Source organism: Lytechinus variegatus, chromosome 13, assembly GCF_018143015.1.
Source record: "Lytechinus variegatus isolate NC3 chromosome 13, Lvar_3.0, whole genome shotgun sequence".
NCBI lineage: Eukaryota > Metazoa > Echinodermata > Echinoidea > Temnopleuroida > Toxopneustidae > Lytechinus > Lytechinus variegatus.
Genome location: NC_054752.1, coordinates 555762 through 571402, shown reverse-complemented (window position 1 = coordinate 571402; position 15641 = coordinate 555762). Strand labels below are relative to the sequence as shown.

The window sequence follows — 15641 nt, the reverse complement described above, 5'->3', positions numbered from 1 at the left end:
TGTGTCGTAGTGGTATGATAAACATTGTATTCAATATAGAATTATCACTTAGGCTATAGCTATTAATTTAATGATACCTGCTAATAATATCTACATATTTTTCTTTAGAGTGTTAGTAAAGGTTCTTTGCTGTTACATAATTACATTTATTATTCATATTTCTTTCATTTTGAAACTAAGAAGTGCTATTTAAGTTCACTTCGTAAGGGTGTCATGTCCGTTACGGTAGTATATTATCAAATATTAGGGCATGAATAAAAAATAATCTTTTCTATCAACTTTTTCTCCTTTAATTAGGTGTGGTGGATGGTAGTAACTGGAAAATACTCATTAACTGTTGTTAATTGGTGTAAAATAAATTTTTCTAAATATTTTTTTTGTTTTATAAAAATTGTACAAAAAGACCCCCTCTCAAATTGCAAAATAATAGGAGATATTACAGATTACCAGTTATATGTGTCTCTAACCTCTAGCCTTAACATGTAAACAATTAGACTTGTACCATATCTTGTAATGAAATAATTATATTCGCTTACAAAAAGTGGACGAAACTGTCATGTCCGTTACGCTTCGTGTGTCATGTCCGTTACGCTACATTTTGAGCTTGGAATACAGAATGCACTGTAAAACTGTTGTTAAACACCATTTTATGGATAGAGCATGATCTTAAGGTTAAATTAACACCAACGTCAGGTGCATGCAATCTAAGAATTCACAGGAATTTTGATAAGCAATAGGAGGTAAAAATGCTTCGTCCATTTCGTGTCATGTCCGTTACGCTCACAAAGAGTGCAATTTCTCCGCAACTGTTGAACGAAACGATTTGAAAGTTTATGTGTATGTAACTGATACTTAAATGTGTATGATAAGCTTAGTAACAATTATCAAAAGACTGCTATTTCTACTGTATAAACCTTTGAATTACAAAAATTTGTCTGAACGTCATGTCCGTTACGCTGGAATTGACCAAATAATGAAATATTGTTCAATTCAAACACTAAAAAAACAAAAGAAATAGTGAGTGATGGACATCATCGACTGTTTTATTTGCATGTCACCAAGTTGTGCATATCACCTTTTTGTGAAAATAAACGAAACATTAAAATTTCATAACTTCCTTATTCTACAGACGAATTTTCAGCACTATGCTAATTAGATTTTTCTCTATTTTTTCAAATCAACATTTTTCTGGGGTGGATATGACCTTTAAAAAAGGTCCATTTTGATGAAACAAACAGTTCAAGACCTATTACTGCATTCGCAAAGGCCCGGTAAATGGGCGTCAATTAACTAAATTCTACACAATATGCATACATGATTGATAAGTTTCACATCAAAGTTAGATCGAAACCATCATAATCTGTATGTATATTGCAACATGCATAAAACATGCTTTAGCTTTGTTTGACCCGGTGGATGTTTCATAAAGCTGTTCATAATATACAAATGACTTTACGCACAACTGGTGATCCTTTCTTGTGCTATCTGATATCCCTATGTAATTGAGTTATGACCCAAGAACAGATTCCAGTCCTGCGTTAAGTCGTTCGTAACTTTACGAACAGCTTTATGAAACACCTACAGTGTACAGTGTACCCGGACGTAGACCGATCAAACATAACATATTTGGGATGTCGGACAGGTCCAGGTCTGTGAAACATACTTTAGTTTCCCCCCATTTTATTTCTTCCTCTGGAGCTTCTCGCGGCGCACCAGTGGGCCGCTGCCCACCGTTTGAGAAGCGCTGTACTAGAGAATAGTAACTCTAAAGTAATGTAGGTAGGGCAGGAAATTGATTCAAAAACTTAACCTTAAGATTTGGTGTTGACGCCGCCGTCGGAAAAGCGGCGCCTATAGTCTCACTCTGCTATGCAGGTGAGACAAAAACCACATTGGATGAATTCCTGAACTGGATCTTTGCTCCTTTTAAAGTAATTACCTCAAAACCATTTCTTACAATCTTGTTTCTTTTGAAGAATATGAACCTCTAAATTGTAGTGATTATCAAAATCATCTGCATGTTTGACCAAAAAAAAATCAAAGGGGAGGGGGGCTTGAAAGGCCCCCAACAATTTATGATAAATCTTGTCACATGAAATGTGATTTTTTTTTCTTTTAAGGCTCACGTAACTTTTGAAACTAAATTTGCAACATCAAGATAAGCGATTCCAAAATATCTGACCTAAAAATACTCGTACCAATCCAATGCAAATTCTGTTTCTAGCAAAAGTTCATAACTGTGTCATTTTCTTTTAGTTTTATTGATTAATATCAAACTCAATCAATGCCATGTTTTATGATTGGGATAGTGTCACCCAAGATTTCCTTTTAAAAAAGAAATGAGCCTTGAGCCTGTACACACCATCTTTCCAGCATTCCCAAAACCCCAAGTTAGAATAAACTTATAAAATGCTTTAAGTAACTCTCTGGTTCAGACCAGGCCCAGGCTAAGTCTCAAAATTTTGAGTTTATGAATGGAGTAGGCTAAAATAGCCTACGCCATGCCCGGGCTATTTCTTATCAGCCCCAGACCAGCGCCATCATAGAAGTAGTGTAATAAGTAGCATGGTTCTGCTAGTAATTGAACGCTTGTTGTGCAGATTATTTCAGTGCAGCCATGATGCTGACCAAAAAAAATCATGAGTTTCTGAAAATGGTATTAGACTCTCCAAAATCAGGCTAATTAATATACTGGACCTCCCAATTAATGGCTTAAACATTTTTTTTTTTTACTTACACACAATTTTCTTTTAACCAACAGTGGTATGTTAACCAACCTAATATAATCTTTCTGAGCATGTTAAGATAAATGTACTCACCTTTCTCTTGACATCAGTGAAGAGTGATAAAATAAGAGATAGGTAGAAAGCCATCTCAGCCATGTAGTAGTTATAGATCTCAGATGTTACAGTCTGTAAAAAGAGATAAGAGATTCAGATTGATAAAAAGAGATGTTGACACTAAAATTAATACAATCATAGATGGTAAAGACTTGCATATTAAAAGCTAAATATACAGTATTATATATCTTTTTTTTCAATAGCATGTGTCAAAGAATTGCCAATTGAAAACAACAAGTGGAGCGCCTCTGGCAGTCTCACCTGCATTACGCAATTCAATATACATGTAGCAGCAGTGCTGACTTTGAAAAACTATAAAATATTAAACAAGTGGAATACTAGTACCTCTGGCCGTCTCACCTGCATCACGCAATTCAATATAGCAGGAGTGCTGACTTTGAAAACTATTCTAACTCGCACAAGATGTTCAGTGATACATGGTTACTCTTATGTCCACTTTTTATGAACTAGACCAATAGACTCACAGAGATATGATAGTTACTCAACAAAAAACCCCAACATGACCAAAGTTCATTGACCTTAAAAGACCTTTGACCTTGATCATGTGACCTGAAACTCGCCCAAGATGTTCAGTGATACTTGATTACTCTTATGTCCAAGTTTCATGAATCAGATCCATAAACTTTCAAAGTTATGATGGTAATTCAACAGATACACCCAATTCGGCCAAAGTTCATTAACCTTTGACCTTTGTCATGTGACCTGAAATACGCACAGGATGTTCAGTGATACTTGATCACTCTAATGTCCAAGTTTAATGAACTAGACCAATAAACTTTCAAAGTTATGATGGTAATTCAACAGATACCTCCAATTCGGCCAAAGTTCATTGACCCTAAATGACCTTTGACCTTAATCATGAGACCTGAAACTTGCACAAAATGTTCAGTGATGCTTGATTACTCATGTCCAAGTTTCATGAATCAGATCCAGAAACTTTCAAAGTTATGATGGTAATACAACAGATACCCCAAATCGGCCAAAGTTCATTGACCCTAAATGACCTTTGACCTTGGTCATGTGACATGAAACTCATGCAGGATGTTTGGTGATACTTGATTAACCTTATGTCCAAGTTTAATGAACTAGGTCCATATATTTTCTAAGTTATGATGTCATTTCAAAAACTTAACCTCAGGTTAAGATTTTGATGTTGATTCCCCCAACATGGTCTAAGTTCATTGACCCTAAAAAAAAAACCCTTCAAAAACTTAGGTTAAGATTTGATGTTGACGCCGCCGTCGGAAAAGCGGCGTCTACAGTGTATAGTCTCACTCTGCTATGCAGGTGAGGCAAAAAGGGAAATATCAATTATTGAGGAGAAAGGTATGTCTGAACGGATGATTTGAAGCCAAGAACACTGGAAGCATTTCTTATTGAAAGAGGGAAAGCATTCCAAGTCTTGGCAGCTGCTACAGCAAACCGTTTTTCTGCAGAGGAGTTTTGACAAGGGAATGCTAAGTCTACATGTGTCAGTGATTGAACAAAGATTACGAGAGGGTGTGTATAATTTGATGGTATTATTAAGATATTCAGGTGCTAATTGATTTAGAGTTTTGTAAACATATAAACTATATGAACTAGTCGCTAGAGGGTATTCATTTGTCTCGCAATCTACTATGGTCAACAAGGAAATTCGTGATCACTCTCGCAAAAAAGTGTTCACTGGCTTTCTAGGAAATTCGTGATCACTCTCGCAAAAAGTGTTCACTAGCTTACAAGTTCACGAGCTTTCGAGTGCCGCTGCAACTCTTTATCAAGTGACGAAAATTATCTGATATCGTACTCTATTTATACTAATCTCCAAGACCGTACACACGAACGCGAGAACAATAGGTGGGCACTGATCCGTTGTGCGATTGGTCAGGAGTTATGCAAATAAGCCGGGGGTATATGCAAATACGCCGTGGGTCGGCAATATGCAAATGAGACAAAAAAAAAATTTGCGGGCTCGCTAGTTTCCTGTGGGCGGGGGGTTGACTGGCTGAGCGGTCCCTCGATCGAGGCCGGGAACGATCGGGTCGGCGTGCACTGCCAGGTATGTTACACAAAAAGCTTGTACACCCCAAAGACCCTATCCCTGATCACAGACGTGATGGCGTAGTATACAACATTCCTTGCCAGGGATGTGACGGGTCTTACATCGGAGAGACAGCCCGATCGATAGTTGAACGCATTTCTGAACACAAGCGCGATGTTCGGTTACAGCAAACCGACACATCCGCGGTGGCAGAACATGCTTGGGAGAAGCAACACCACCCAGATTGGGAGGGTGTACATTGCATTGCCAAGGAAAGACATTGGTATACACGCAGGATTAAGGAGGCTATTAGTATACGTCTTTGTCCCAACAACTTCAACAGAGACAGCGGGATCGACATCCCCGATTTCTGGATGCGAACCATCCGACAGCACAATACCCCCTTACCTGGCAGTGCACGCCGACCCGATCGTTCCCGGCCCCGATCGAGGGACCGCTCAGCCAGTCAACCCCTGCCCACGGGAAACTAGCGAGCGCGCCAATTTTTTTTGGTCTCATTTGCATATTGCCAACCCACGGCGTATTTGCATATACCCCCGGCTTATTTGCATAACTCCTGACCAATCGCACAACGGATCAGTGCCCACCTATTTTTCTCGCGTTCGTGCGTACGGTCTTGGAGATTAGTATAAATAGAGTACGATATCAGACAATTTTCGTCACTTGATAAAGAGTTGCAGCAGCACTCGAAAGCTCGTGAACTTGTAAGCTAGTGAACACTTTTTGCGAGAGTGATCACAAATTTCCTTGTTGACCATAGTAGATTGCGAGACAAATGAATACCCTCTAGCGATTATTTCAATCCGCAATAATGAACCTATTTATACTTTAAAAGATATGACAATATTTCAAAAACTTAACCTTAGTAAAGATTTCAATATTGATTCCCCCAATATGGTCTACATGTAAGTTCATTGACCCTAAATGACCTTTGACTTTGGTCATGTGATCTGAAACTCACACAGGATGTTCATGGATACTTAATTGCTGAACTAGCTCCATAAAATGTCAGAGTTATGATGACAATTTCACAAATACCTTCAACATAGTCAAAGTTCTTTGACCATAAGTTACTTTTGACCTTGGTCATGTGACCTGAAACTCGCACAGGATGTTCAGGGATATTTCATTGCTCTTATGTCTAAGTTTCATGAATTAGAACCAAAAACTTCAAAGTTATAATGACAAATCCACAAAAAAGCCTCAACATGGTCAAAGTTTGTTGACCGTAAGTGACCTCTGACCTTGGTCAAGTGATCGAAACTCAGGCAAGATCTCCAGTCATCCGCTATCACCCTTATGTCCAAGATTCATGAAACTCGGTTCATATACTTTCTAAGTTATGATGACATTTCAAAATCTTAACCTTGGTTCAGATTATAATGTTGACGACGCTGCCGTCGCAAAAGTCTCGCTCTGCTATGCAGGCGAGACTAAAAGGAAGAAAGAAAAGGGGGAAAAGGAAGAATAAGTGAGAGAGAGAGAGAGAGAAAATATCAAAGAGAAAATGAAAGAGAAAGTTATTAAGATAAAAGTAGCAAATACTTTGAAAACCTGTGCCACCAGAGAGGGGGGGGGGGTAATTTTCCTGGTGTTATGTGCTCAGAGGTAATTGTTGGGGGGGGGTGATTGTCCTTGGGGGTAATTTTCCTCAGGGGTAATTGTCCAGGGGGGGGTTGGGGGGATTGTCCTCAGGTGGTAATTCTCCAGGGGGTAGTTGTACAGGGGGAGGGGTTGATTGTCCGGGGTAATTGTCCTAGAACCCTCCATTATCAACAATCAAACAAATTACAGCACATAAATTCAGGTCAGGGATCAACTGTCCAAGTCATCAAGGGTCATGTTACAGGTCAAAATTTAAAAATGGTTAAGTCACTTTTTGATTAATGTATAGTACATTTCAGGTCATTTTAAAAGCATTTAAAAATCTGTGTGCTCACACGCTTTCGCGTGCGTTCTAACGCATAATTTTGCAAATATGACTATAACTCCATAAATATTGGTAATTTTTTCCCCAGTTTTAAAAATAGTAGAGATTATACTCTTTCAAACATTTTCTTTAATACTCATTGGCATAAAAAATCATCATCCTCAAAAACAACAATTTATAGAGGCATATCAATGAAAAATTGTTACTTATTTTTTCCTCAATACTGGAGTATATATATTCATGTATTTCGTCAACATTATATTTACTATTTCGTGTCATCACTTTTGAAACTAGAATTGACAATCTCCACAATCTTCTCATTCCCTGTCTTTCAACAGTGTTCAGCATGTCCTTTCAAATATGCTTTATCATGATCATATTGATCTGCATTAACATGGTGATCATGATTGAAAAAAAGATCTTGATTATGATGAGAATCACAGACAGATCACCTACTAGTAATTTGTCCTCATGGCAAATTAAAATTCTATTTTTTTTTCATTACTGTGAATGGTGACAACAGGTGTGCCCCACCACTCTTGACCCATTGACACTTATACTCACATGAAATGGGAAATGATGCCAACATTGTCTTAGATCCCAAAACCAAGGCTGCATAGGAACACTCGATACACCATAGCTGAATACAACAAGATAAAATACACTCCTCCAGCTGTTATAGAGAGAGAAATCAACTGAAATGTATTTGAAAATTGTAATATCTCTACTCTAAAACCCCTTTACTTTAGTCAAAAGACTACTGTAGGACAATCATCAATCCAGATTCTAAGAGATATGAATTTTTTGAAGTGAAGCCATTAAAATCCCCCTTAACTCAGGATTGGTTGGAGAAGATTACTCCTAATAACACTGGATATTTTAACATGCCATATATTCCTTGATGCTCATCTGATTTTTCTCAATTTTTTCCAATCTACTTGCGTGGGGGGGGAGGTTAAACACAATAAGCTACCAGTACTGATGATTCACTTCAGTATTTTGTGTATGCCAGTATGTAAGTTCACAATGAAAAAGTTTTCATTTTCTTTGAAATATTTAATTTTCACTTACATTTTAAACCTTTAACCTGTAGAAATATTACACTTTCCTTTAATGTCAAATGATGTTTGTGAGTGTGGGTGTGTGCATAAATGTGTTGTGCATAAGTATGCATGCATCAGGTATTTTGTCATTTTCTTAAGATTCTTTTTTATTTCATTTTTTTCTTAATTTTTCAATTTTCAATTATTCATTATCATTACTATAATTATTATTCATGTATTTTTTTTTGGGGGGGCACTTTTCACAAATGGTTGTCTAAATCTGCAACAATGGATAAGTTTAAATATTACAGTCAATATGGAATTAAAAAAAAGATATATCTGATAGGATTGGATCATTTTGAGACTGTTTTGTTATAATTTGGACATGGGGGGGGGGGGGGGTAAACATTCACACACCATGTCTTTTTATTTTGAGAGAAGACTTTGTGAACACCATACCTTGTCTCTGTAAATTTAACCAACATGGCTGGTCTGTCCTGGTTACGTCTCCGTCTAAACCATCTTTCTACGGTCCTAACTGACCAGTCCAGTTGTTTGGCCAGTCCATCTAATCGTTTTATATCAGGAGTCTTGGATACTGTCTTATAAACTTTCTCAAGTATTGTGTTTGGTGTAGCCTCATAGTGATTCTTGGATTTTATTCCAGCTATACGACCAAGTGGTGTGCCAATGTATCTGTAAAGAATATGAAAGAATAACAAACTATTACCGGTACTTTGATTCATTAAAAGGGATATTACTGGGTCAATCTACATGTATGTTAAACCAGCTGATTTTTTTTGTCAATTAAACCCAAACTCCTTTGACTTTCAGAGTCTCATGGAGCCATTACACATCAAGGTTACACTGTTGCTAAGTTACAGTCTCACATAGCGCACTATTTATTTCAAATTTCAGCATGTTTAAAAGGCTGGTTAGGGCTTTATATAAAAACATTTGGATGAATCTCCCTATATAGGTCATTCACTAGTTATCGTTTGGGGGTCAAAGGTCATCCAACATGTGAATTACCCAATTTTTAAATTCAAAGCAAAAAAAAATGAAGCATACAAATCATATTTTAGATATGTTTTTCTTGAACTTATCTGAAACAAGCAGTCAAGTACAAATCCATAGTCAAACGTTTTACAGGGTGCAAATCTGCCACTCCCCCCCCAAAAAAAAAGGTCATAACTCACAAATTTGTCCTTTATTCCCTGACAAAAACAAACATTTTTTTTACATTGTCATCAGTCCAAAAAGGAGGACTTTGGTCTCTTGTGAAAGCCCCCAAAATAAAGGATCATTACTCATAGTGTGCACCACTATATTTTCAAATTTCATTGGTGTGTCACCTGTGCCTGCGAACCATTCATTTCAAATTTCAGCATGTTTAAAAGGCTTGTCAGGGCTTACTTTAGATACAAAGTTGCTGTATTATGAAATGAGGGGCTTTCATTCCCTTTTCTGCCAGAATCAATTGCGAGTTCAACCAGGTCTTGCCAACTCTCTCCTTCGACCCCTAGTCTCATTTAATCCTACCTAGGCCGGGAGGGGGAAAGGGCCCCAAAGACCCCCTCAACTTTTTGGAACGTGAAAAGCTGCGGTGTTTCGTGACTTTTTTCCTTCAGATCTCCTGAATATTTTAAGATCTGATAGTAATTTGCAACACCTAGGTACATGGTTTGAAAGATATGCAACACTTCGTAAACTGCATGTCAAAACACGATTTCATGTACAGAGTAAGTTATGCAAAAGCGTTTAAAACCAAAAATCATAACTGTATGATTACTCATTACTTTTGCTGGCTTAAATAGTTTTATTTTATACTGTTTATGATCGCAAAAGTTACTGACAAAGTTCATCCAAAAGACATTGAAAAACAAAAAGTCAATAAAAAGAAAGAATCATATAAGACTTTAAAAACATTATAACAAGAAATTGATCAGTTATCATTTTTTCATGCACATTTGCTATAACATGACAAAGAGATAGTATTAACGATATTTGAAAAGTTCTTATTTAGGGCTTTAGAGCCAAAATTATGATCATGCATACTAATTATGCATAAATTAGCACTAAAAATTAACAGTAATTTTCATGAAATATCACGTAAATATACAACTTCGAATGCTATTTCCCAGGCAAAGTATGTGCCTCAAAGGAGGAACTGTGAGCCCCCTCCCCCCATCTACCAAAATACCCCTGCATTTATAGGGTTAGCCACAACTTAGCATATATAGCCAAGTCACAAAGCCTTGTCAAAAAGGCTACACCCCCCACACACACACACTCCTAAAGCAAAGAACAGAACTGCAATTTTCATACATTAATTTTTGCACACTGGTTGACTCTACTCATTTACACAATACATGCAGATGGAGAAGATGCAGTAAGGGCAAACATGGTTTGGAGCTGCTGTGTACATAGCAACCTTTAATCAATGTTTACTGAGAAAACCACAGAAAATATTGAGTTTAGATGCTGGCTAGCAATGAAGGAAGTCCTCATTCTTCTTTATGTTTCATTACAATACACAACTTCCTTCAACAAGAGTGAATAGGCGGTGCTGCACTCTCCAGAGTTTGCTCAATCTCGAGATTTTAGCCCCATCCGCCATCTTTGAATCTCGAGATTCAAGAACACCATCGCAAGAAGAGCAATTCCTGCTTGAATGAGGCATCGATGCATTAGTGTCTGATGCCGTGAATAAATCATTCTGAGTGCACCTGCGAATTAGCGCGATAATTCATAAAATAGCGCGCTTTTTTGCAAATAATCCCGAGTTAACTTGGGACTGCAATCTCAAGATTAATCCTACGAACTAGCGCGACAATTGCGTCTCCAATACAAATAATCTTGAGATTGTTCCGATCCGGATAATTTGCCGGATCAGAAATACATGTAGCATGCTAATTTGAAAACTCGGGATGGTGCAGACGGCCCTAATATGGTGAATAAATGAAAATAGAATTTTTTAAAGAGTTGACATGAAGACTAATTCATGCAAATCCAAATATTTAAGAAACAAGAAGAATATTAATTTTTTTCTTTTTTACTCATAAATGTAGGGACATTTGTGATTGGCCAATGATTTCATCATTAAAAAGAAAGATACATGTAATACTCGAATTTTGATTTGTCATGTGGACGTATTCAGTGATCTGTCTCTAATTTTCATGAACACGAATACAATCACCATGTTTATTGAGATCAATATGATCATCATGATGAAAACTGAACTTTTCTTATGAAAAGTATGTATTTCATACTCTTGAATAGGAGAGAAATGGGAAAGTTGTGTGAAAAGATGTGGGTCATACACATTGCTAATCAAAAAGGAATTTTAATCTCTTATATTGTGCAATATACCTTGCAATGGTCAAAAAGGACCATTTGTAAAATTTTGAAAAGAACAAACAAGAAAAAAAAATCTCATGTCCATCCTTAGGGCTTGAACCGTGGACCCTTGAGAAGCAAGTCTGATGCCTTACCAATAGAGCTACACCATTTACCATAGACATACACATAAACAAATTAAGAGGATCTGAACATACTCAAGCTCAGAGAAAACCGACAAGAAAAAATTGAGATACATGTATGGCTTGCAAAATAGAGGAAAATAGAAGCCAGTTTTGAGGTCATTTCCCAAAGAGATTGCATGCGAAATGAGCGAAAGTTATGTCATGATGAAATTTAGGGTTAAATGTGACATGAAATATCTCCCATCCTTACTCTATTTGAATATAAAAAAAATTGGGGGTTAACAGACTTCCTGAAGAACTATAATGAATTTTGTATGGGCATATTTTTGTTCATAGTATATGTTGTCTATGGTTAATAGTGCGCACGCATGCTGTAAAATTTGATGGAGGCAAATTCCATTATTACTTGTCGTAGAAGGTTGATCAAGGTATCAAATTGTTGTATACATTCGTAATTCAGAAGCTTTGTTATTCCAAAGGTTTGTTAATCCGAAAGCGAAATAAGGTTTGTTGTTCAGAAGGTTCGACAATCCGAAAACAAAATAAGGTTCGTTGTTCCGAAGGTTCGTTAATACGAAAACGAAATAAGGTTCATTGTTCCAAAGGTTCGTTTATCGAAAATGAAATGAGGTTCGTTGTTCATTTCGTTTTCGGACTAATGAACCTTCAGAATTACAAACCTCTTTTCGTTTTCGGATTAACGAACCTTCGGAATTACAAACCTCATTTCGTTCTCGGACTAACGAACCTTTGGAATTACGACTCTCATTTCCTTTTCAGATTAACGAACCTTCGGAACTACGCCACAAATGTTCGGATTAAAGAACATCAAGGTATAGCCAATTTACATGTTTCGGAATTACGAAGTGTAACCCAAATTGTTTAGAATTATATTATCTATGCAGTGATATAAAAACTAGCACATAAATGATGTGGAGCTCATATGGCATCTCGCAACGAAATTTAACACAATTTCAATTTCAGCCCAGGTGACACTGTAGTGAATTATATTGGTGACATATAGAATTGAAATTGATGAAGAAATGACATAGAAGCATTTTTTGTGATCTATGAATAAATTTCATATGAATTAAGTATTAATTATTATCTAGTCAAAATTTCTTAACTCTGTGTAGTACCTTGGTGAACCTCATGTAGCTCTTAGAAAGAACAAAAATAATCAAAATCAATCAACAAACAAATAAGTAATTTTTGTGAGTTTTGAAAATATTTGAATAAATTAGCATATTTAATGAATTTCAAAATTCTGTGTTGAAATTTTGTATAACCACCTTGAGCTATCATATAAAGCAAACAAAATTGAAATTGATAAACAAATGAAGAAGAAAAAACATTTTTTTGTGATTTATGAATAAATTTTGCATAAATTAGCATAAATAATTTTCCACACAAAATTTCAAAATTTTGTGTTCAAGTTTGGTGAACTTCATGCAGCTCTACCAGATTGGAAAAAAAATCAAAATCTGTCAACAAATAAAGAAGAGGCATTTTTTGTGATTTCTGAATAAATTTTGCATAAATTAGCATAATTTTCTACTGAAAATTTCTAAATTCTGTGTAGAAGTATGGTGAACCTCATAAAGTTCTACCAGATGGAAGCACAAATTCAAAATCAGTCAACAATTAAAGAAGAAAAGGCATTTTATGTGAATTTTTGAAAATAAGAATTAATTTCGCATAAATTATCATAAAAATTGTTCTAGTCAAAATTTCAAAATTCTGTGTAGAAGTTTGGTGAACCTCATGAAGTTTACCAGATGGAAGAAAAAAAATCAAAATATGGCAACAAATAAAGTAGAAGCATTTTATGTGAATTTTAAAAAAATTGCATAAATTAACATAAAAATTATTCTGGTCGAAATTTCAAAATTCTGTGTAGAAGTTTTGAATTACCCACCTAGTGCTATCATATAAAGCAAAAAGAATTGAAATCGGACTTGAAATGGCGAAGTAGCATTTTGAAATTGTGGACGGACGACTGACGACGGTCGCCACGCCACGGCATGAGCTCATTTGGCCCTTCGGGCCGGATGAGCTAAAACCTGCTATGTTGCAAAATTCCGTTACACGCGAATATTTTTTAAATGACCTGGAACGTACTTTGGGCATTCAAAAATTTTGACGCACGCATATGCGCACGTCGTCACCTTTACATGACCTCAGATGACATGTACAGTCAACACTTAACCTGAAGTTGATGCAATGTATACCGGTACATGTATATGGTTGATTTCTGATAATTGATGGAGATACGATTGATAATGTGAATTTACAAAATGGTGCCTAGATGGCGTCAAGATGACCTTTTAACCTTGAACTTGTTTTGTACACATTGCATAAAAAGTCCACATAACTGATCAAATTTTGATGACAATTGAAGGAGGGGTTTTGTTGATTTTGGTGGAACCAGAAAAAGGAAAAATAAAGAAATAAAGAATGAATAAAAAAAGACGAAATTAATAGTTGATCTGTTGATTGACAGATCACCTAATAGTAAACAAGTGGAATGCCTCTGGCCGTCTCACCTGCATCACGCGATTCAACATAGCAGCAGTGCTGACTTTGAAAACTACATGTATAACTCGCACAAGATGTTCAGTGATACTTGGTTACTCTTATTTCCACCTTTTATGAACTAGACCAATACACTTTAGGGGCAAGGACAACTTTCCCACAGGCCACTTACTTTATTATCACGGATTTGTGGTTTTCTCCTAAGTATCCATTCCCCTGGGGCAGTAATCGTAATATAATCCAGGTAGTATAATGCTTTATGTCCTTATGAAAGAAAAATATAATTTGAAATAAAACTTTTGGGAAAAATGACATTTTAGCCATAATATGTATTGGAGTACATGGAAGAGAAGTCCTTGCCTAAGCCTTACATCACTATGACATTCCATATGCAGCCAATTTGAAGTCTCCATGGGTATAGTGATTACCAATATTTACAACTTTTAAAAATTCATAACTTTCTTGTTGTTTGTCCAATATTGTTCAAACTTTCACCTATCAACTTATCTGATTTTTCTTTTTCTTATAAAAACAAGTTTTTATTTGGGTTGGATTCCCTTGGCTTTAATACTTTTGTGGGTTTCTATCTCACTTGGAGCAAACGTCATAGCCTACATTGTATCTTCCACCTCATCTCATATACAAGTTTTGTACTAAAGTTTTTTCTGTTATTCACCAAGAGAAAAATCCAAAAGAATGTGTGTGCTAGCCAAGTCAGTTCTCTTATAACATCTGTGTGGTTTTGTGTCAAATATTAGGATCGTACAATAATTGGAACATTATATTGGAGGACTTCTACTTGGATTTGTCTACATGCCTTAAGTCGGTAAGGTGCTTGGATATTGTCATTCAATCATATAACCAACCCCCGTTTCAGTATAAAAGTTAAAATATTGCATATTAAAATATAAAATACATGTATATCATGATACTGTATATATCTGTCACATGACTTTCCCTTTTCTCGATTTTCAAGTTATCAACACATACTTTTCAGCATGACCTTTATAAGCAATTATAGACCAATCTCAATTTTGCCTAGTTGCTCAAAAATACTAGAAAGAATTGTTTATAATAGACTGATTGCCTTTCTTGACAAAAACCACCTACTTAATCCCAACCAATTTGGATTTCGCAGGTCTCACTCAACAGACCTTGCGTTGTTGAAATTTTATGACTATGTATCTAGTTCTCTGGCTAATCGTGAGCACGTTATTGGTGTATTTATGGACCTGAGCAAGGCATTTGACACCCTTGACCACTCAATACTGCTTTATAAACTCCAACATATGGGAGTAAGGGGCGTTGCCCTAAATTGGTTTACTAGTTATCTTTCAAATAGAAGACAATACACATGCTATAACTATTCTAATTCTGGTATATCAGTTATGAGGTGCGGTGTGCCGCAAGGTTCTATATTGGGTCCATTATTATTTCTGATTTATATTAATGATATTTGTTTAGTATCAAACACATTGAGTTATATATTATTTGCTGATGACACAAGTGTTTTCCTGTCACACCGTGATATTGATATCTTAGAAAACACCATTAATGTCGAACTTCCGAAATTATCTTATTGGTTTCGAAGTAATATGTTATCACTGAATGTTAGAAAGACTAATTATGTACACTTTAAAGGCAGAAAGTCATGTGCTGATCATGATTTAAGATTGAAACTTGAAAATGCTTTGCTAGAAAGACAGACATCTACGAGGTTCCTTGGGGTCTATATCAATGATCAAC

The 15641-nt window shown here is 36.0% G+C and overlaps 1 protein-coding gene across 1 annotated transcript in view; it reads right to left on the bottom strand.

Annotated features, from left to right (window-relative positions):
- The window catches only part of LOC121426553 (ceramide synthase 5-like), a 36512-nt gene extending 26955 nt beyond the window's left edge, over positions 1-9557 (bottom strand). Inside the window, exons 1-4 of the mRNA XM_041622900.1 lie at positions 9418-9557; positions 8335-8571; positions 7397-7505; positions 2820-2912 (exon numbers count right to left, since the gene is read on the bottom strand). Of these exons, the coding sequence (XP_041478834.1) occupies positions 2820-2912; positions 7397-7505; positions 8335-8571; positions 9418-9557 (579 nt within the window). The remainder of the gene's footprint in view (positions 1-2819; positions 2913-7396; positions 7506-8334; positions 8572-9417) is intronic.
- Positions 9558-15641: the final 6084 nt, after the last annotated feature.